Source organism: Salmo salar, chromosome 01 (genome assembly GCF_965601325.2).
Source record: "Salmo salar chromosome 01, fSalSal1, whole genome shotgun sequence".
In the NCBI taxonomy this organism is placed as follows: Eukaryota; Metazoa; Chordata; class Actinopteri; order Salmoniformes; family Salmonidae; genus Salmo; species Salmo salar.
Window position 1 is genome coordinate 25727436 of NC_138291.1, and position 23593 is coordinate 25751028.

Sequence of the window (23593 nt, forward strand, 5' to 3'; positions counted from 1 at the left end):
TGTGCTCGATTTTATACCTGTCCGCAACGGGTGTGGCTGAAATAGCCGAATCCACTCATTTCAAGGGGCTTCCACACACACTCAAAAAATTTGGGGTCACTTAGAAATGTCCTTGTTTTTGAAAAAGCTATTTTTTTGTTATTAAAATAACAAATGGATCAGAAATACAGTGTAGACATCATTAACGTTGGAAATGACGATTGTAGCTAGAAACGGCTGATTTTGAATGGAATATCTACATAGGCGTAGAGGCCCATTATCACCAACCATCACTCCTGTGTTCTAATGGCACGTTGTGTTAGCTAATCCAATTGATCATTTTAAAAGGCTAATTGGTCATTAGAAAACCCTTTTGCAATTATGTTAGCACAGCTGAAAACTGTTCTGATTAAAGAAGCAATAAAACTGGCCTTCTTTAGACTAGTTGAGTATCTGGAGCATCAGCATGTAGGTTCCACTGGCTGTTCTTTTGCCCATCTTAATATTTTATTTTTATTGGCCAGTCTGAGATATATTTCTCTTTGCAACTCTGCCTAGAAGGCCAGCATCCCGGAGCTTAAATTTAAAGGTTGACAGTCTGCGTCTCTCATATGGATCGGCAGACCATTCCATAAGAAAGGAGCTCTATAGGAAAGAGCCATTCCTCCAGTTGTTTGCTTAGAAATTGTAGGAACAATGAGGCCTGCATCTATAACCGTAGAGTACGTGTATGTACGGCAGGACCAAATCTTAGCAAGTCAATGAAATGCTTTGTAAGTTAACAGGAAAACCATGAAATCAGCCTTAGCCATAACTGGAAGCCAGCGTAGATGCTAGTACTGGAGTAATATGACCACATTTGAGATTCTAGTCAAGATTTAGCAGGTGCATTTTGCACTGGCTTTAGTGCCTTATCCAGGTTTTAGAGTATTACAATCCATTATGATTTACACAAGTGTCCAAGGGAGCAGGCTAGGGCCTGGGTGACATGACTGAATCCTGTTAGACTGGTAACAATTACCCAGAGAATAAGTGACCCTGAAATCAGTCAGTGATTGAAGGCAAAAAAAAAAAAAAAAGCGTTGCCAGTGTATTTAGCAGTCGCAGGAATCGTTTCCCAGCTGAGTCTGAATCAGGCCTTGATGTATGCTGCCACCTGCTGGTCCACTAGATTACTACTTGGTGGAACCTTGATCTACCTACACTTCTGTTACTGGCAGCATAAGAAGTCATGATTGAAATTGAACATTCATGAGAGCTGTATGTAAGCTGTGCATGACAAGCAAAGTAGAAAGCAAGCAAAGTATTTATTCCACAAACATATATACAAAAATACACATGTATAACATTTGAGAGTTAACATTTAATGTGAAATGACAACTAAAATGTATAAAAACAATCCTTGATTTTCTCCATGTCCAGTTATGATGCGCAGCCACAGCACAGCACTTGATCATACTGTCCACTGTAGCTGAGGAGGATAAAGAGAAAACAATGAGTAACAGGCTAAATAAAGTGCAGGAGACATTAGATGCTCTGTGCTGCTTGCTTAAATCAAAATACTGCATACCATCATAGGTACCCTCATGGAAAGTTGTGCCTGTGTTGTCAGTGCACATGTACCAGTTATGCAGGGTTTTGCAGAGTCCAGTCTAGGGCTGGGTGATATGGCCGAAAAATCTGATTTAAATGTTTTTTTTTTACTTGTAGGCAATTCACTAGAGACTTACTAAATAAGCTCTCTTGTACAATTAAAGCTCAAATACAAGGCCTTTCAGACAGCAATAATCTAATGAATTCAAGGTGTGTGAAATTAAGCTAAATAAGCCTCACTAATCAATTTATTCTATCAAATTAGTTTAACCTGCTTTTTTGCAATAATCACTGATGTGGCTTTCAAGTCTATGAAAACACCCAGTTACAAATTTAAAAACAAAACCACGCATAATGCACATTCACTAATAATGACTAATTTATTGTAGCAGGCATAGAAAATTAACATGTCGCAATCTCAAGTACACGTGCTAGTTAGTAGCCAGCTAAACTTTATATTTCAAGTTTAACCAACTTGGATCTGTTTGCTAGCTAACGAGGCAGAACAGTTGAATTGTTATGAACACACGTCTCCAACGGAACAGCATGCTAGACTGTCCACTTTGTTCAGATGTAAAAATCAAGAGGCCTACCTTATTTCTCAGAATGAGAACGTGTTGCCAAATCCTTACAGTAGTGTTATGCTTATTGCACATTTATAAAACAGACTATACAGTATAACAGTCAGACTAAAATGCTGCTAGCGGTACAGCAATGTGACAAACTGAGCATTACATTTCCAGAATCAATGTTCATTGATACTCCTGTTTTAGTAATGTGTGCTCTGCGCGCAATTTGAGTAGTTGAGACAAACACGTATTGTTAGAAAGAAAATGTTCTATTACAGTAAAATAATGTCTCAATCTGTTTCGGTGTCCATGACCGATTGTTGGACCAAATCTCACGCAAATAGCGAATTGAAACCACTTGTCAGAGGGGAAGAGGTAACCTCTCAATTTTGTTAGTGTGAGTTGCAGGGGGAGGGGCTTGGTGTGTAAACAAAGGAAGAGGCGAAGCGAGAGGTTTCACTCGCCAAAATAAGCCCAATGCGTTTCTATGGGCTTATTTTGGACCTAAGCTTGTCACGTGCCTTTGGGACAACGGCTTTCATTGTTAGGGCGGAGACATGATCATCTCGTCATTATATACAGAACTCTGGTGTAAATGGGAAGGTGCACAGCACAGGAGTGAAGGCGGCGAGACCAAAAATACGAGAAGCCAATATAAAATGCATGAACATGAATTCAAAGAAACCTTGATTCTTGCGATACAGGCATTTTGGATATTGAGCAAAAACAAATTCAATATGTCGCCCAGCTCTAGTCCCGTCTGCCAGTCATCCTGCCAACCACAGGAATGCCTGGAATATTTGTGCCAGGCCGCAGGCGGGCAGTGCAGGTTCCGTTATATGACCATGCCGTTTATTGTTCTGCCCCTTTAGTACATCCTGACAAAGTGAGCTTCCTGTTGATTTCATTAGATTTGGCGTTGCCCACACGGTACCGTGTTGAGAATAAAGTCGAGAACTCCATATACCCTGGAAATCATTTACGACTTCCTGAGGTCATTACACTACGATAGCGAATTCGCAATAGATGCAGTGCTTGCCATTTTTACTCAACTCGGAGATGCTCCCTCTGACTCAAAAAAAGGACAAATTCAGTGGATGAAAGGAGAAGGGTGAGGAGTGTCACTTACTCGATGACGGTGCAGACAGAGCAGCAGGATCTGGAGCAGCTGGCACACTGCTGGATGCAGGAGGGGCAGGCTGGGCGGTCACACTGGGAGCACGGCCTCCTGGTGCCCTGGGCCTTCTGACACACACAGCACCCCACTGGAGCCAACGCTGAACCTGAGACAACCACACACAGACCATTCTGGAAATGTGTCAAACTATCCCAATTGTGGGCAAGTGTCAGTCTCATGTACTAAAGCACAGGTGTCAAACGCATTACAGAGAGCCAAGTATCTGTGGGTTCACACTCCCCTGTAAGGTCACAGATGAGCCTGAAAATCAGATCAACTGGTTGTATATAGGGCCGGGACAATACCAGTATCGCGGCAAGGAAACAAAACACAAAGTGGATTTAACTTCTTTAGGAAAAACAGCCCTAATGTTGAAACAAACATGTCATCCAGAGTTGCAAAAACTTATTTTACAACCCATGGCAAAATATTTACATACAGAACGTTTTTAAAGGACCCGGTCATCGGCGGTGTTCATTTTTTACATCCCAGAAAATGTTGCGATACTGGTATTGTCCCGGCCCTAGTTTAAGTCTTATTGGACACATTTTATTTTTTTAAACGCAACCAGCAGTTTGACACCCCTGTACTAAACAGTAATAATTTCCTGAAATGAAGTTGGAATGGCAATTCCAAGTTTGATAGTGGTTTCCCTTAAGCCCATTCTCAGATGTGGGTGAAAGGTTGCAGTTTACATGAGAAGCTCATTACCTTGAACAGGTGTAGTTCTCTGTAGTTTGCCATCCTGCCCAATCAGGGTCTGTCCCCTCAGGAGTGTCTGGCTCACATCAGGTTTCATACCTGACCCCGATGGCTGTATTGCTGAGCACTTCTCTGCATCTATATTCCAGATTTTCCCCATGACAGCTTTGGTACCATTGAAGAGCATGTCCTTTGTCTTTTCTGGAAGAGAGGTGCCGAGAGAGTAGTAACACATATTAGCGGTTTATTATTTTTATTTAACCTCTTGGGTAGGGGGCAGTATTTTCACGTCCGGATAAAAAAACGTTCCCGATTTAATCTGGTTATTACACCTGCCCAGAAACTAGAATATGCATATAAATTGTTTGATTTGGATAGAAAACACCCTAAAGTTTCTAAAATTGTTTGAATGGTGTCTGAGTATAACAGAACTCATATGGCAGGCCAAAACCTGAGAAGATTCTATACAGGAAGTGCCCTCTGACCATTTCTTGGCCTTCCATAGCCTCTTTATCGAAAACAGAGGATCTCTGCTGTAACGTGGCATTTTCTAAGGCTCCCATAGGCTCTCAGAAGGCGCCAGAACGGGGAATGATGACTCTGCAGTCCCTGGCTGAAAAACAGTAGCGCATTTGGGAAGTGGTCGATCTGAGCACAATAACACGGGAGCGTGCGTGCACGTGTAGACACCGTTTTCTTCTTTCAGTCTTTGAACGAAAACAACGTGTCCCGGTCGGAATATTATCGCTATTTTACGAGAAAAATCGCATAAAAATGGATTTTAAACAGCGTTTGACATGCTTCAAAGTACGGTAATGGAATATTTTGAAATTTGTCGTCACGACATGCGTCCGTGCGTCACCGTTCGGATAGGGACCTGAACGCACGGACAAAACAGAGGATATTTGAACATAACTATGGATTATTTTGAACCAAAACAACATTTGTGGTTGAAGTAGAAGTCCTGGGAGTGCATTCTGACGAAGAACAGCAAAGGTAATCCAATTTTTCTTATAGTAATTCTGAGTTTAGTGAACGCCAAACATGGTGGGTGTCAAATTAGCTAGCCCGTGATGGCGAGATATCTACTCAGAATATTGCAAAATGTGCTTTTGCCAAAAAGCCATTTTAAAATCTGACACCGCGATTGCATAAAGGAGTTCTGTATCTATAATTCTTAAAATAATTATGTTTTTTGTGAACGTTTATCGTGAGTAATTTAGTAAATTCACCGGAAGTTTTCGGTATGTTTGCTAGTTCTGAACGTCACATGCTAATGTAAAAAGCTGGTTTTTGATATAAATATGAACTTGATTGAACAAAACATGCATGTATTGTATAACATAATGTCCAAGGAGTGTCATCTGATGAAGATCAAAGGTTAGTGCTGCATTTAGCTGTGGTTTTGGTTTTTGTGACATTATATGCTAGCTTGAAAAATGGGTGTGTGATTATTTCTGGCTGGGTACTCTCCTGACATAATCTAATGTTTTGCTTTCGTTGTAAAGCCTTTTTGAAATCGGACAATGTGGTTAGATTAACAAGAGTCTTGTCTTTAAAAACGGTGTAAAATAGTCATATGTTGAGAAATTGAAGTAATAGCATTTCTAAGGTTTTTGAATAACGCGACGGGATTACACTGGCTGTTACGTAGGTGGGACGATTTGGTGCCACCTATCCTAGAGAGGTTAAGAGCAGTTGAACAAGCTAGTAATAGTGGTTGCAACAATTTCAGTGGAGGGCTTGGGAAAGCTGCTGCAGGGGGTGCTGAGATGTTGGCCGAGGTAGGGATAGCCAGGTGGAAAGCATGGCCAGCCGTAGAAGAAGGCTTACTGAAATTCGATTATCGTGGATTTATTGGTGGCGAAGGTGTTTCCTAGCCTCAGTGCAATGGACAGCTGAGGTGCGCTTATTCTCCATGGACTTTAGTGTCACAAAACATTTTGCAATTAGTGCTGCAGGAAACAAATTTCTATTTGAAAAAGCTAGCCTTTGCTTTCCTAACTGACTGTGTATATTGGTTCCTGACTTCCCTGAAAAGTTGCATATCGCGGGGACTATTAGAAGCTAGTGCAGTGGGCCACAGGATGTTTATGTGCTGGTCAAAGCAGTCAAGTCTGGAGAGAACCAAGGGCTATATCTGTTCTTAGTTCTACATTTTTTGAAAGGGGCATGCTTATTTAAGATGGTGAGGAAGGCACTTTTGAAGAACAACGAGGCATCCTCTCACGGGATGAGGTCAATATCCTTCCAGGATACCCGGGCCAGGTCGATTAGAAAGTGTTTTAGGGAGCGTTTGACAGTGATGAGGGGTGGTTGTTTGACCGCAGACCTATAACAGACACAAGCAATGAGGCAGTGATCGCTGAAATCCTGGTTGAAATCAGCAGAGGTGTATTTAGAGGGCAATTTGGTCAGGAGGATATCTATGACGGTGCCCATGTTTACGGATTTGGGGTTGTACCTGGTAGGTTCCTTGATAATTTGTGTGAGGTTGAGGGCATCTAGCTTAGATTGTAGGACGGCCAGGGTGTTAAGCATATCCCAGCTTAGGTCACCTAACAGTACGAACTCTGAAGATAGATGGGGGCAATCAATTCACATATGGTGTCCAGGGCACAGCTGGGAGCTGAGGGGGGTTCTATAACAAGCAGCAACAGTGAGGGACTTATTTCTGGAGAGATGGATTTTTTAAAGTAGTAGCTCTAACGGTTTGGGCATAGACCTGGATAGTAGGACAGAACTCTGCAGGCTAACTACGCCCCCCTTCAGCAGTTCTTATGTTTCACTGAGACGTGGCTGAACGAAGAAACTGACAATATAGAGCTGGCGGGATTTTCCAAGCACCGGCAGAAGAGAGATGCTACCTCTGGTAAGACGAGGGGTGGGGGTGTGTCTTTGTCAATAACAGCTGGTGCGCAATGTCTAATATTAAAGAAGTCTCAAGGTATTTCTCGCATGAGGTAGAGTACCTTATGATAAGCTATCGACCACATTATTCGTAGCCGTCTATGTTTTACCACCACAAAGCGAAGCTGGCACTAAGACCGCTCTCAACCAACTCTAAGGCCATAAAGCAAAGAAGAAAATGTTCACCCAGAAGCGGTTTCACCAAATTTTTACCAGCATGTCACATGCAACCAGGGGAAAAAAAATAATCCTAGACCACCTTTACTCCACAGAGATGCATACAAAATTCTCCCTCCATTTGGAAAATCTGACCATAATTCCATCCTCCCGATTCCTGCTTACAAGCAAAAACTAAAGCAAGAAGTACCAGCGACTTGCTCAATACGGAAGTGGTCAGATGACGCGGATGCTACACTACAGGACTGTTTTGCTAGCACAGACTGGAATACGTTCCGGGATTCATCCAATGGCATTGAGGAATAAACCACCCCAGTCAGTCACCAGCTTCATCAATAAGTGCATCGATGACGTCGTCCCCACATTGACTGTACATACATATCCCAACCAGAAGCCATGGATTACAGGCAACATCCGCATCAAGCTAAAGGCTACAGCTGCCGCTTTCAAGGAGCGGGACGAACCATCAAACAAGCAAAGCATCAATACAGGATTAAGACTGAATCCTACTACACCGGCTCTGACGTTCATCGGATGTGGCAGGGCTTGAAAACTATTACGGATTACAAAAGGGAAACCCAGATGCGAGCTGCCCAGTGACGTGAGACTACCAGACAAGCTAAATGCCTTTTATGCTCGCTTTGAGGCAAGCAACACTGAAACATGCACGAGCGCACCAGCTGTTCTGGATGACTGTGATAATTCTCTCGGTAGCCGATGTGAACAAAACCTTTAAAACAGGTAAACATTCAAAGCCGCTGGGCCAGACTGATTACCAGGACGTGTACTCAAAGCATGCGAACCAACTGTCAAGTGTCTTCAATGACATTTTCATCCTCTCCCTGACCGAGTCTGAAATACCTACATGTTTGAAGCGGACCACCCGAGTCCCTGTGCCCAAGGAAGCAAAGGTAACCTGCCTAAATGATTACCGCCCCGTGGCACTCCAGTCAGCCATGAAGTGCTTTGAAAGGCTGGTCATGGCTCATAACAGCATCCTCCCGGACACCCTAGACCCACTCCAATTCGCATACTGCCCCAACAGATGACGCAATCTCAATCGCACTCCACACTGCCCTTTCCCACCTGGACAAAAGGAACACCTATCTGAGAATGCTGCTCATTGACTACAGCTCAGTGTTCAACACCATAGTGCATAGAAAGCTCACCACTAAGCTAAGGACCCTGGGACTAATCACCTCCCTCTGCAACTGGATCCTGGACTTCCTGACGGGAAGCCCCCAGGTGGAAAGAGTAAGCAACATCTGCCACTCTGATCCTCAACACTGGGGCCCCACAGGGGTGTGTACTTAGTCCCCTCCTGTAGTCCCCTCCTCCTGTATTCCCTGTTCACCCACAACTGCGTGGCCAAACACGACTCCAACACCATCATTAAGTTTGCTGACGACACAGTGGTAGGCCTGATCACCAACAACGATGAGACGGCCTATAAGGAGGTGGTCAGAGAACTGGCAGTGTGGTGCCAGGACAACAACCTCTCCCTCAATGTGAGCAAGACAAAGGAGCGGATCATGGACTACAGGAAAAGGCGGGCCGAACAGGCCCCCATTAACATTGACGGGCTGCAGTGGAGCAGGTTGAGAGCTTCAAGTTCCTTGGTGTCGACGTCACTGAAATGTCATGGTCCAAACATACCAAGATAGTCGTGAAGAGGGCACGACAAAACCTTCTCCCCCCTCAGGAAACGGAAAAGATTTGGTATGGGGCCCCAGATCCTCAAAAAGGTTCTACAGCTGCACCATCGAGAGCATCCTGACTAGAGGTCGACCGATTATGATTTTTCAACGCCGATGCCGATTATTGGGGGGGGGGGCAAAAAAGCCGATACCGATTAAATCGGCCGATTTTATATTTCTTTGTAATAATGACAATTACAATACTGAATGAACACTAACTTAATATAATACATCAATAAAATCAATTTAGCCTCAAATAAATGAAACATGTTCAATTTGGTTTAAATAATGCAAAAACAAGGTGGAGAAGAAAGTAAAAGTGCAGTATGTGCCATGTAAAAAAAGCTAACGTTTAAGTTCCTTTCTCAGAACATGAGAACCTATGAAAGCTGGTGGTTCCTTTTAACATGAGTCTTCAATATTCCCAGGTAAGAAGTTTTAGGTTGTAGTTATTATACGACTATTTCTCTCTATACGATTTGTATTTCATATACCTTTGACTATTGGATGTTCTTATAGGCACTTTAGTATTGTCAGTGTAACAGTATAGCTTCCGTCCCTCTCCTTGCTCCTACCTGGGCTCGAACCAGGAACACATCGACAACAGCCACCCTCAAAGCAGCGTTACCCATGCAGAGCAAGGGAAACGACTACTCCAAGTCTCAGAGCGAGTGACGTTTGAAACGCTATTAGCGTGCACCCGCTAACTAGCTAGCCATTTCACATCAGTTACACCAGCCTAATCTTGGGAGTTGACAGGCTTGAAGTCATAAACAGCGCAATGCATTGCGAAGGGCTGCTGGCAAACGCACGAAAGTGCTGTTTTGAATGAATGCTTACGAGCCTGCTGGTGCCAACCACCGCTCAGTCAGACTGCTCTACCAAATCATAGACTTAATGATAATATAATAACACACAGAAATACGAGCCTTAGGTCATTAATATGGTCGAATCCGGAAACTCTCGAAAACAATTTTTTTATTTTTTCAGTGAAATACGGAACCGTTCTGCATTTTATCTAACGGGTGGCATCCCTAAGTCTAAATATTCCTGTTACATTGCACAACTTTCAATGTCATAATTACGTACAATTCTGGCAAATTAGTTCGCAACGAGCAAGGCGGCCCAAACTGTTGCATATACCATGACTCTGCGTGCAATGAACGCAAGAGAACTGACAATTTCACCTGGTTAATATTGCCCGCTAACCTGGATTTCTTTTAGCTAAATATGAAGGTTTAAAAATATACTTCTGTGTATTGATTTTAAGAAAGGCATAGATGTTTATGGTTAGGTACAGTCGTGCAACGATTGGCCCAAACTGCTGCATGTACCCTGACTGTTGCAGAGGTGACACATTTTCCCTAGTTAAAATAAATTAATGTTAGCAGGCAATATTAACTAAATATGCAGGTTTAAAAATATATACTTGTGTATTGATTTTAAGAAAGACATTGATGTTTATGGTTAGGTACACTTTGGAGCAACGACAGTCTTTTTTCGCGAATGCGCACCGATTATATGCAACGCAGGACAGGCTAGATAAACTAGTAATAGCAACCATGTGTAGTTAACTAGTGATTATGATTGATTGTTTTTTATAAGATAAGTTTAATGCTAGCTAGCAACTTACCGTGGCTTCTTACGGCATTCGCATAACAGGCAGGCTCCTCGTGGAGTGCAATGTAAAGCAGGTGGTTAGAGTGTTGGACTAGTTAACCGTAAGGTTGCAAGATTGAATCCTCAAGCTGACAAGGTAAAAATGTCGTTCTGCCCCTGAACAAGGCAGTTAACCCAACGTTCCTAGGCCGTCATTGAAAATAAGAATGTGTTTAACCGACTTGCCTAGTTTAAAAAATAAATTTAACATTTTTTAAACCGGTGGCCAAAAATACCGATTACCGATTGTTATGGAAACTTGAAATCGGCCCTGATTAATTTGCCATTCCGATTAATTGGTCGACCTCTAATCCTGACCTGTTGCATCATTGCCTGGTATGGCAACTGCTCGGCATCTGACCGTATGGCACTACAGAGGGTAGTGCGTACGGCCCAGTACATCACTGGGGCCAAGCTTCCTGCCATCCAGGACCTATATACTAGGCGGTGTCAGGAAAGCCCATACAATTGTCAGAGACTCCAGTCACCCAAGTCTTAGACTGTTCTCTGCTACCGCACGGCAAGCGGTACCGGAGTGCCAAGTCCAGGACCAAAAGGCTCCTCAAAAGATTCTACCCCCAAGCCATTAGACTGCAGAACAATTCATAATTTACATTACACAGCTGCTTCTCGTTGTTTATTTGTTACCTATGCATAGTCACTTCACCCCCACCTACATGTACAGATTACCTCAACTAGCCTGTACCCCTGCACACTGACTCAGTACCGGTGCCCCCTGTATATATCCTAGTTATTGTTATTACTACTTTTTATTTTAGCCTACTTGGTAAATATTTTCTTTTTGAACTGCACTGTTGGTTAAGGGCTTGTAAGTAAGCATTTCACGGTAAAGTCTAGACTTGTTGTATTCGGTGCATTTGGCAAATAAAGTTTGATAGGTGTAGACAAACGTTGACAGGACTTACTGAAGAGCTCTGACTCAACGTGGCACCATCATATGATGCCACCTTTTCAACAAGTCAGTTCGTCAAATCTCTGCCCTGCTAGAGCTTCCCCGGTCAACTGTAAGTGCAGTTATTGTGAAGTGGAAACACCTAAAGAGCAACAACTCAGTCGCGAAGTGGTAGGCCACGCAAGCACACAGAACAGGAGCGCTGAGGGCTGAAGTGCGTAAAAGTAGTCGGTCCTCAGTTTCACTCACTACCGAGTTCCATGCAGCTTCTGGAAGCAACGTTAAGACAATAACTGTTGGTCGGGAGCTTCATGAAATTGGTTTCCATGGCCGAGCAGCCGCATAAGCCTAAGATCACCATGCACAATGCCAAGCGTCGGCTGGAGTGGTGTAAAGCTTGCCGCCATTGGACTCTGGAGCAGTGGAAACGCGTTCTCACCATCTGGCAGTCCGATGGACAAATCTGAGTCTGTATTTATTATGGATCCCCATTAGCTGCTGCCAAGGAAGCAGCTATTGTTCCTGCGGTCCAACAAAATTAAGGCGGTCCATCAAAATTAAGGCAGTTAATAATCTTAAAAACATTCTAATACATTCACAACACTGTACCCTCAGGCCCCTACTCCACCACAGACAGTACAAAAATCCATGTGTACGTGTATAGTTTACGTTATCATGTGTATGCATGTCTCTGTTGCGTCAGTCCCCACTGTTCCATAAGGCGTTTTTAAATCTAAATTTTACTGTTTGCATCAGTTACTTGATGTGGAATAGAGTTCCATGTAGTCATAGCTCTGAGGTACTGTGTGCCTCCCATAGTCTGTTCTGGACTGAAGAGACCTCTTGTGGGGTATGCATGGGTGTCCGAGCTGTGCGCCAGTAGTTCAAAACAGACAGTGCAGTGCTTTCAACATGTCAATACAAGTAGTGATTAAGTCAATCTCTCCTCCACTTTAACCAGGAGAGACTGACATTCATATTAATATTAGCTCTGTGTACATCCAAGGTCCAGCCATGCTGCCCTGTTCTGAGACAATAGCAATTTTCCTAAATCCTTTGTGGCACCTGACCACACGACTGAACAGTAGTCCAGGTGCGACAAAACTAGGGCCGGTAGGACCTGCCTTGTTGATAGTGCTGTTAAGGTAGAGCAGTCCTTTATTAAGGACAGACTTGTCCCCATCTTAGCTACTGTTGTATCAACATGTTGACAATGACAATCCAGGATTACTCCAAGCAGTTTAGCCTCCCCAATTTGCTAAATTTCCAAATGTATTACAAGATGTAGTTAAGGTTTAAGTAAATGATTTGTCCCAAATACAATGCTTTTAGTTTTAAAAATATTTAGGACCAACTTATTCCTTGCCGCCCACTCTGAAACTAACTGCAACTCTTTGTTGAGTGTTGCAGTCATTTCAGTCGCTGACATGTAGAGCTTTTAGTCATCCGCATACATAGACACACTGGCTTTACTCAAAGCCTGTGGCATGTCATTAGTAGAGATTGAAACAAGTAATGGGCTTAGACAGCTGCCCTAGGGAATTCCTGATTATACCTGGACTATCAGGGAGGCTTCCATTAAAGAACACCTTCTGTTCTGTTAGACAGGTAACTCTTTATCCACAATATAGCAGGGGATGTAAAGTAGAGGTCAACCGATTAATCGGCATGGCCGATTTCAGGTTGTCATAGTCGGCAATCTGCATTTTTTGGACACCGATTACATTGCAATCCACGAGGAGACTGCGTGGCAGGCTGACCACCTGTTACTCGAGTGCAGCAAGGAACCAAGGTAAGTTGCTAGCTAGCATTAAACATCTTATATGAATAATTTTTTTTTTTTTTTTTAAATCACTAGTTAACTACACATGGTTGATGATATTACTAGTTTAACTAGCTTGTCCTGCGTTGCATATAATCAATGCAGTGCCTGTTCATTTATCGTCGAATCACAGCCTACTTCAACTTTGCCAAACGGGTGATGATTTAACAAAAGCGCATTCGCGAAGAAAGCACAATCATTGCACCAATGTACCTAACCATAAACATCAATGCCTTTCTTAAAAGCAATACACAAGTATATATATTTTTTAACTTCCATATTTAGTTAAGAAATTCATGTTAGCAGGCAATATTACCTAGGGAAATTGTGCCACTCCTCTTGCGTTCAGTGCAAGCAGAGTCTGGGTATATGCAGCAGTTTGGGCCACCTGGCTCATTGAACTGTGTGAAGACCATTTCTTCCTTACAAAGACTAATTAATTTTACAGAATTTGACATAATTATAACATTGAAGGTTGTGCAATATTTAGACTTATGGATACCACCCGTTTGATAAAATATGGAATGATTCCGTATTTCATTGAAAGAATAAACATTTTGTTTTCGAAATGATAGGTCATTAATATGGCCAAATCCGGAAACTAAGGCTCGTATTTCTGTGTGTTTATTATATTATAATTAAGTCTATGATTTGATATAGCAGTCTGACTGAGCGGTGGTAGGCAGCAGCAGGCTCATAAGCATTCATTCAAACAGCACTTTCCTGCGTTTGCCAGCAGCTCTTCGCAATGCTTGAAGCACAGCGCTGTTTATGACTTCAAGCCCATCAACTCCCGAAATTAGGCTGGCAATACTATAGTGCCTATAAGAACATCCAAAAGTATATGAAATACAAATGGTATAGAGAAATAGTCCTAAAATAACTACAACCTAAAACTTTTTACCTGGTAATATTGAAGACTCATGTTAAAAGGAACCACCAGCTTTCATATGTTCTCATGTTCTGAGCAAGGAACTTAATAGTTTGATTTTTTTTTACATGGCACAGGTTGCACTTTTACTTTCTCCAACACTGTTTTTGCATTATTTAAACATTAAATTATTTATTTGAGACTAAATTAATTTTATTTATGTATTATATTAAGTTAAAATAAAAATAAAGTGTTCATTCAGTATTGTTGTAATTGTCATTATTACAAATATATAAAAAATAAATAAAAAGACGATTAATCGGTATGGGCTTTTTTGGGTACTCCAATAATCGGTATCGGCGTTAAAAAATCATTAAAAATAATAATTAAACATAAAAAAATTTTTTTTAAAGTGTAAAGCCATAACACAAGTTTCCAGCAGCAGACTATGATCGATAATGTCAAAAGCCGCACTGAAGTCTAACTAAGCAGCTTCCACACTTTTTGTTTGACCGATGCCAGGAGAAGGTTCTGCCGGAATGCATAGTGCCCACTGTAAAGTTTGGTGGTGGTGGGGGGGGGGGGGCAACTTCATATTAATGCCCATGACATTGAATGAGATTTGACGAGCGGGTGACCACATACTGTTGGTCATTCTGTGTAACGGTCTTCTGACTAGGTGACAGAATACGACACCATAGTTAACTAGCTGCCAGGAAGCATGGCCAAATTCAAACGTCCCTCGTATTAGCTAGCTAACTACAGTACTGTGGCGCATGGGACATTCACCTAACGTTGTCTAGATTAAAGATTCACCCAGCTATTTGTTAGACTTGTTACTAGGTAGTGGCTACCTAGAAATAGCCACCAAAGGCATAAACTGCATGAAATGCCTGTCGTGGGTGGATTAGCTATATAGCTAACGTTACTATCAAGTAGCTAATCACTGGAAATGAATATTTGGCGTAGTTAACAGTGTGTAATCTAGCTAATCTAGCTAATACAGTTTTATCTGGTACAAACTAGCTAAACAACAGCAAACAGCGTAGGGCCAGCTAGCTAGCATTGCTAAGTTAGCGAATAGCTGAATAATTGGTTAGCTAGCCAGCAAACATTACCGTAGACCTCTTGTCTGTACGTGTTCCCAAATACGCCGTGATGATTCAACTCCTTTTGTCCAACGTGAATTTTATACTGTGATGAGAATGACTCAGCGAAAGGATACGCTCTTTTAGTCATTTCTGCAAAGAACAAGCGTCCAAAGTTGCTTGCTTCAACACAGAGAGGAAAAAAATACAGTTCTTATAGCCAGCTACCTCAGCGGAAAATACACTAGCGCGCTAACTAACCAATCCGATCTTGGACCTCTTTATCACATGACACTGAGCGTTTTCTCACTCAAGTGTCTCAAACCACAATCGCAAGTTTATGAATGTTAGTGATGCATTCTGTTACAATGTTTAAGAAAACTCACGTTTTAATATCACTACTAGCTACATACTATCATTCCTCAATGCCTAAAATGTAAAAATACCAAGTTATGTAGCTATCATATACGTTTTATTTTAAAGCTTCCAGTGAGGCAGCATCTCATTTACTCATGCTTTGTTAGGTCTTGCTTATGAAATTGTAGCTAGCAAAGACAAATCAAATTCCACATTAGCCTACTACAAAATGACTTGCATTAACAAGGATGACAATTATTTATCACACTCCTAAACGTGTGCAAACAAACAGCTGGTTGATACAAAATATGTGTAGTCTGCTGGTGTGATAAATGAGTAAAGACCGAAACAGTAGATGTAAGGCAGGTAAGGTTACACAGGAGGAAAAGTTATTGGATGTGTTTTTATCTTTCATGTTTGTTGTGTGGCACAAGGTAAGATTTACTCCTGGGTCAGTAATAGGACTTTCTGGCCGACATCATCACAAGGCAACTTACTGATGAGAAGCACTGCATAGATAGATGTAAAGTTACCAACATTAGCAGTCAACATTGTTTCAAAGCTACACAAATCTGTTGGCATAAGTTTTTTTTACCTAATATTAGACAGTTTGGGGGTTGCAAACATATGTCACATCATGCCACATCTTTGCGCATCCATCTTGGGGAGAGAGGAGGTAAACTCTCTAGAACATCTGGATCATGCACTCTCTGGACTTTCCTACACCGACCCACTTAACTGTAGAGAGAAATGACAAAGGACATTTCAAAAAACATGAACACATCCCCAAAACATTCGCACTAGACTTGTATCATCCTTGCAGAACTGGGTACTAGTTATGATATAGACAATAGTGCCCCCTACTGGCACATTTAAGCCATGTCCCTGGTACTCAGTTGGCTCTTCAGTTTCCTATATAGGGGTCAGTAATAGTATGCTGGACTATGGTATGGTTAAAACTGGGTCATGTTCAGTAGACATGCAACTGAAGAAAATGTTTTGAAATGGAGTGAAATGGAGGAGGTACTACTACTACAACCTATAGGCCTACATGTCCAATATGAAGGCTTTATTTTGTTATCAGTTTGGGTCAGCAGGAACACCCTGTATCCTAAATGTAACTTACTGGGTACTCCAATGTGGCTCTCCACAAAGCGGATGTAGTTCTGAGCCTTCTGGGGGAGATTATTCCACTTCCTGGCTGCAGACGTGTCACTCTTCCAGCCGGGGAAGGTCTCATACTCTACCTCCACTTTGTGCAACAGCTCCATGTCAGCTATGTGAGTGAAGGATGAAGATCATTATAAATCAGAGGAGAAATTAAATGTTTTTGTATAGATAATACTTCATGAATTCTATAAATGTCTATTTTACAGGGTAGGCCTAGTTTGGTACAGTACTTTTGAATCGAATTTAGAGAGCATACCTGGGAAATGGGGAATTCTTTTGCCATTGATTTTGTAGGCCATTCCTACTTTGATCTCATCCAGCACATCAAGGATGTCAAGTTTTGTCAAAGCAATTCTTTAAGGAAACAATGTTATTTGTTTAACACATTTCAGGAAAGAGATGAAAACTACTACATGAGTTACATTCAGAGTAGCAGTCACAGACAGATACAGCACATTGAACAAGGCAGATAAAGAAATAACAAATAAAATAACTTGCCTTTCGTGAACTAACACTCGCCCTTGACTTTTTTCTCCCCTACTAGCACTGACTTTGCTGATAGTTACTTTATTTAGGAAACATATACTTACTATGACTGAGATATGTGATTGTCCCACCTAGCTATCTTAAGATGAATGCACTAACTGTAAGTCTCACTGGATAAGAGTGTCTGCTAAATGACTAACATGTAGAATGTGAATGTAGTAAAGAGTAGGGTCAGATATTCAAAAAGAGTTAAGATTTGGCCGCCTGCTTTTCAGTCATATCCACTCACGCAGTGAAGCCATTGATCATGTGAGCGTATCTCAGGATGACCAGGTCCAGCCAGCCACAGCGACGTTTCCTGCCTGTGGTCACGCCCACCTCATGACCCCTTGTCTGCAGCAGCTCACCTGTTGCCTGCACAAAACACACTCCGTTATTTAGAATAGATCATTTGATTGATCAACAGTCAAATACTTCAGTGTTGTCCACTTATTGACACCAATCTTAATAGTTTTTATTACAAAAAAGTATTAAAAATAAACACTTGTGCGGTGGGGGAGATCTTTGTCGGCTATACTCAGCCTTGTCTTAGGGCAGTTAGTTAGTGGTCTGTTGATACAATGTTGGTGGTGTGGGGGCTGTGCTTTGGCAAAGTGGGTGGGGTAACATCCTGCTTGGTTGGCCCTGTCCAGAGGTAACTTTGGACGGAGCCACATTATCAGTCCCCAGTATCTATTCTGTAATAGTCTATCTGCAGGGGGCTAGGGTCAGTCTGTCCCATCTGTTTTAATTATCCTGTCTGATATGGTGTTCTGTGTGATCATAGGTATGCTCCCTCTATTTCTCTCTTTCTCTCTCTCCTCTCTTTCTCTCTCTCCTCTCTCTCTGTATCCCCTCCAGGAGGACCTGAGCCCTAGGACCATGCCTCAGAACTATCTGGCCTGACAACTCCTGGCTGTCCCCGTCCTCAGTCCACCTGGTTGTGCTGCTGATCTAGTTCATGCGGTTCTGCCTAGGGCTATGAAACCCTGACCTGTTCACCGACCTCTGAGTGCTCGGCTATGAAAAGCCAACTGACATTTACTCCTGACCTGTTGCACCCTCTATAACCACTGTGATTATTATTTGACCCTGCCGGTCATCTATGAACATTTGAACATCTTGAAGAACGATCTGGCCTTAATGACCATGTACCTTTACAAAAGGTTTCTATCTAGTTTTTCCTAGCCACTGTGCTTCTACATCTGCATTGCTTGCTCTTTGGGGTTTTAGACTGGGTATCTGTATAAGAGCTTTAAAAAATAAATGTGATTGATTTAATAAAAAGCTTAGTAAACCAATACATTTACAGTTGGAGTGAGGGATCAAGCTGAAACATGTTGACCAGAAACCCCATGGACAGTTCTCATGTTAGGTTACATAACCCCAGACCAGACAGTATATCTATCTTGAACCCTGACTCTAGCCTAAATTTAGGCTTTGAACATGTGATCAGCATGAGAGCTAAAGAGTGTTGTAACAGGCCTCTCACACAATCTGACAGCTGGCAACAGAGGCAGCGCCTTTTGATACCAGGCTTCCTACATGTGTGAGAGTCATATGATCTTAAACACTAGGCTTACTATACATATCCAACTCAACTTGTACCTCAAAAGAAAACAACATTTCCAAACAAACTGTATATATCAAACTACTAACCCTTCCTGTATGTAAATGCACTACACCTTCTTCACCTTCATGGCACAGGTGATAGTGCACTCTCTCACTCAAGGTCACCGGTTCAAGTCTTGCTATGGCTGTTCATCTTTAACATTGCAATAGAATCTCATTGAGAGAGTCAAGAATGTCCATATAGATGAATGAGCTCTTACATTGAGTTGTTCTGTTGGGAAGGCACCAATTCCCACCCTGGTGGTGTAGGCCTTTGATACACCATACACTTCACCAATATTCAGAGGAGGGATGCCAAGACCAGTGCATGCCCCACCAACGGTGCAGTTTGATGAGGTCACAAAAGGATATGTGCCTAAAGGGAAGAGAGAAAGTGGGAAATAAACATACATAGAGATGAGTTGTCCATTTAACCATCACACTTTCTTGTCCATCTTATCATTGGCACGATCCTCAATGTAAGATCAAAACGTTATTTGTTTGTGAATAAAGGCCCACGTTGGAGCTTAGGAGTGTGCGGGCTCTATTTATTTTTTATAACAGTCCGCAATGGGACCATAACATTTCTTACCAAAGTCAATGTCGAGGAGGGCAGCGTTGGCCCCTTCCACCAGAATTTTCTTTGGGGGTCCATGAAGAGCCTCGTACATGTAGTAGACTCCATCCCGAACCATCGGCCGCAACCTCTCTCCATACTCCTGCACAATACAAGACAACAAGAAGTCTCATAGATCTAATATATCTGTAGCCCATGACTATTCATTCAGTGGGGATTTACCATATACCTTCAGTTTTTTCAGCTGACTTTCAGTATCAACTGTCAGGGATGAGTACATGGACTGGTACTGTTCGACAAGGTTCTTGAATCTGAAAGAAACCCCCAAATCATCTCAATCTCTATTACCTTTCACTTTAGTGGGTCAATTTAGTTCAAGAGTAAAGTCTTGAGACAGCTACAACCATATACTGTTGGACTCTCAAAATGTTTATTGTATGTCAGGTTTAGATGATTATATTGTGTTTGTCTGTCAGTAAGCATACTTGGTAGAGAACTCCTTGAAGTCTCCCAGCAGGTCACAGACACGCAGTCCTATGCGAGATGCCTTGCTGGCATAGGTGGGTCCAATGCCTTTCTTGGTTGTTCCAATTCTGTCATGAGAAAAACACACCTGTTTTAGTTGAGGGGATTACAAAGTAGCATTTGCAATTTTCCATCAGCTGTGAAAGTGATTGACTGAAGTCCTGGGATTTCTATTGACAGTGGGCCATTGTACTCTCTACCGTTATGTAAGCAACCATTGCCTTCCCTTACATCTTTCCCTCTGTTGCTTGTCTCTGGGTCTCCTGAATTCCATCCACAACCTGATGGAAATCAAACACTGTTGAAAGATAAAAGCAAAATAAATGTCATCCTTTCTCTAACCACAATACACAAATATACACTGAGTATACCAAACATTAGGAACACCTTCTAATATTGAGTTGCAAAATACAGAAATCATCCCTGTATGATTAATTTTGTATTTTTCAAAATTCAGCATCGTATGATGCAAAATGCATCATATGGGGATGATTTCTGTATTTTTTTAAGTTATATATCTTGGAAACTTGATTGGTGACAAGCAAAACATTTTGCTTGTCACCCTCTGAATGGCACACAAACATGATCCATGTCGCAATTGTCTCAAGGCTTAAAAATCCTTCTTTAACCTGTCTCCTCCCCTTTATCTACATTGATTGAAGTGGATTCAACAAGTGACATCAATAAGGGATCATATCTTTTACCTGGATTCACCTAGTCAGTCTATCTCATGGAAAGAGCAGGTGTTCTTAATGTTTTGTGAACTTAGTACATTATGCAGATAAAAATATCACATATTCTGTATACATCTTCGCTTCATTTGTGAAACCAGAAAAATACACACATACCAAGGTGAGCTCTGTCAGAGACTATTAGTCTCTTCTCCCAGCCTTTGAGACCTGGTCAGAGAATGGAGAAAAAAAGTACTGTAATGGTTTCCACGTCACTTGACAACTACAGCATTGACTGTTATTCTAAAAATATTTAATTTACCTTTCTTCTCATTGTTCTCTGCCTCCTCAAACAAACCTGGTAGGTGTATGACTACGCCATTACCTACAAGGGAACATATGCTAGATAAGAACATACTGACCATTGCCAACTGGAATTAGTGGAAATGGGGATAAAGAGTAGAGAAACACTCACCAATGACACATATACTTTTGGGGTTGATAATTCCACTGGGGAGAAGGTGGAAGTCATACTCTTTGCCTTCCACAACCACTGTGTGGCCTGCATTGTTACCGCCCTAGAAGATCAAAACAAGATTGTGTTTAGCAAACCTCCAACTGTCACCAAAGTCAAGCAGCTTGATTTCACCAAAGGACAGTTATTGGTTTGATTTATGGCTGTTTTGCGTAAAGGGTGAGCAGAACATGGACATAAAACTGTCAGGACATACACTGGCCATACATCCAGAGCAAATGTAGAATCTTATTTTAGTCAGTGTGTAATAGAGTCTAAGCCCCCTCCTTGTCACCAAGCTACCCCCTACCAACTATTTTAACAGACTTGGCTGCCAGACCCTACACTCCATGCACCCCGGCTAAAACCTGGCCTTCTAAATGTCAAGTCACACTGGGAATGTGACCCTGCACCAGCCCAGTGGGTGGGGCTGGCTGAAGAAGTACGCAGAGTGCACAGTGCTGTGACCTACTGTCAATGGAGAGTACAACACAACAATTGTGTAATGGACTTTACACTGTTAGTCTCCCAATAAATGATTTATGAGCAAGTTTTGTTTTTCTTTGCCGGTCAAAGAGAAACTTTGATCTTAAGAAACTTTGCCTAAGTGTCATTATTGACATCATCTTCATTAAGGTGGTCAAGCTCTATATAGTAGAATAGTTTATGACACCCTCTTTATGATATCAATAACCCTTTGTAATTCTATGAGTATTGATCTAATTGTGCTCTAATGCTTCCCTCCCCCAGCAGTACTGTGTGAATTTAGCTTTTTGCCATATGTTGGTACTTCGGTCTATTTGAGCATTTTACTGTATAGGTCTTCAGATAGATACAATTTAGTGATGTGTGAGGTATGAATCCCCAGTTGAGAGAATATGCTTGTAATGATCATGTTGTAAGAAGAGACAAATAACCAGTCAGTAGCATTCCAATTTGAAAAGTTTAATTTAAACTCCAGTCAAGTCAATAAATACAAATTCAGTTGAAATTGAAGAACGGGTAATAGTCCACCAAGGAATTTTTTAATTCTTAAAACAATTCAATCTAAACTAATTTCCTGCAATGATAAAATAGAAAACAAAATGGAACTTTATTGATCCTAAATTCCCTTATAACCTCGAGGACATCACATAACAGAACATTTAGGGAAAAAAATGTTCTATTTCAACCATTTTCCAATGCCTGCCCCACACCTGTCAAACTGTAGTACAATAGGCTACAGTGACAGTCACTGATTCCGATGTGTTGGAACACGATTTGCTAAAGACGCACCATGAATTTTACAGTAACCATGCTTATAATTCAATGACATGATGATATAACTTTTGTCAGTTCAAGTATGTGAACGTTGCATTAATATCGTATCATAATACACACGATATTACCTGACATCTGCAAACAAGGTCAGACTCAGTCGCCAATAAATCGACGACTTTTCCTTTGCCTTCATCTCCCCATTGCGCACCGAGCACTACTGTCACTTTGTTCCCTGTGTCGTTCCGTGGCCGCTTCAGCCCTTGGGTTGGGTTGGAGGGTGGATTTGTATAACTCTTGTGGTCTTTTGCTGACCAGCTAAACGACATGATGTTGCTTATGCTGTCCGTCTGAAACAGACTACAATGTTTCCAAGAGTAGCATTGCCATATCAATGTCTCCGTGATGTCAGGACGCACGGACCGCAGTAGGCATTACTATTAGTCCAAACAGTTGTTTCTATTGGACACATTCAGGTAGGTCCCTCCCCGTTTCGTTCTGTTAGCTTCCGTTCAAGAAACGTTTTGCAACAGATTCGGCGTAATGAATTCCCCCCGATCTCTCAAGTCCACATGTCAATATAAAACTTGTTTGATGCCAATAAAAATAAAGGCAAATATAATTATTCCGTTGGTGGGCAGTTAGACACTTTTTGGGCAGTTAGGTAGACTACAATGCTTATATGAAATTCATAACTGGCACTCTAATCTTTCGAAATGGTAGGATCAATTGTAGACCTAAATTGGCACTCCACATGAAAAAGGTTGCCGACCCCGGCTTTACGAAGCCACACTTGTGGAACGGCGCGTAGGCCCACAGTGTACCATGACACAGTCATTGTCTCCTGAGCTTCCCACCAACATTGTCTCATTGTACTGCTTTCAGAGATGTTCATCATAATGTGTGTGCACAACTCATTTTTGCATTTGCCCTTCTGCATTATTCACACGAAAAAGACATATATGTGTTATTTTGCCGATTTTAATATTTTCTTTTTATTGGCCAGTCTGAGATATGGCTTTTTCTTTGCAACTCTGCCTAGAAGGCCACCATCCCAGAGTCATCTCTTCGCTGATGACGTTAAGACTGGTGTTTTGCGGATACTATTTAATGAAGCTGCCAGGTAAGCTAGTTGAGAACAAGTTCTCATTTACAACTGCGACCTGGCCAAGATAAAGCAAAGCAGTGCGACAGAAACAACAACACAACAACAACATGGAATAAACAAG

The 23593-nt window shown here is 41.8% G+C and overlaps 2 protein-coding genes across 2 annotated transcripts; both read right to left on the bottom strand.

Annotated features, from left to right (window-relative positions):
* Positions 1–1267: 1267 nt before the first annotated feature.
* siva1 (SIVA1, apoptosis-inducing factor) lies at positions 1268–15344 on the bottom strand. Its single transcript, NM_001141207.3, is given in 4 exon segments — positions 1268–1450; positions 3271–3424; positions 4030–4221; positions 15188–15344. Coding segments are annotated over 4 exon segments (516 nt in total). The 5' UTR covers positions 15309–15344; the 3' UTR covers positions 1268–1401.
* Positions 15345–15612: 268 nt separating this feature from the next.
* Positions 15613–22712, bottom strand: adss1 (adenylosuccinate synthase 1). Its single transcript, NM_001139706.1, has 13 exons — positions 22496–22712; positions 21069–21171; positions 20916–20978; positions 20771–20821; positions 20154–20220; positions 19883–19990; positions 19627–19708; positions 19413–19539; positions 19042–19196; positions 17460–17584; positions 16941–17038; positions 16641–16790; positions 15613–16252 (listed from the first exon to the last, which is right to left on the bottom strand). Exons 1-13 carry the CDS (start codon positions 22691–22693, stop codon positions 16200–16202), a joined length of 1380 nt encoding a protein of 459 aa, NP_001133178.1. The 5' UTR covers positions 22694–22712; the 3' UTR covers positions 15613–16199.
* Positions 22713–23593: the final 881 nt, after the last annotated feature.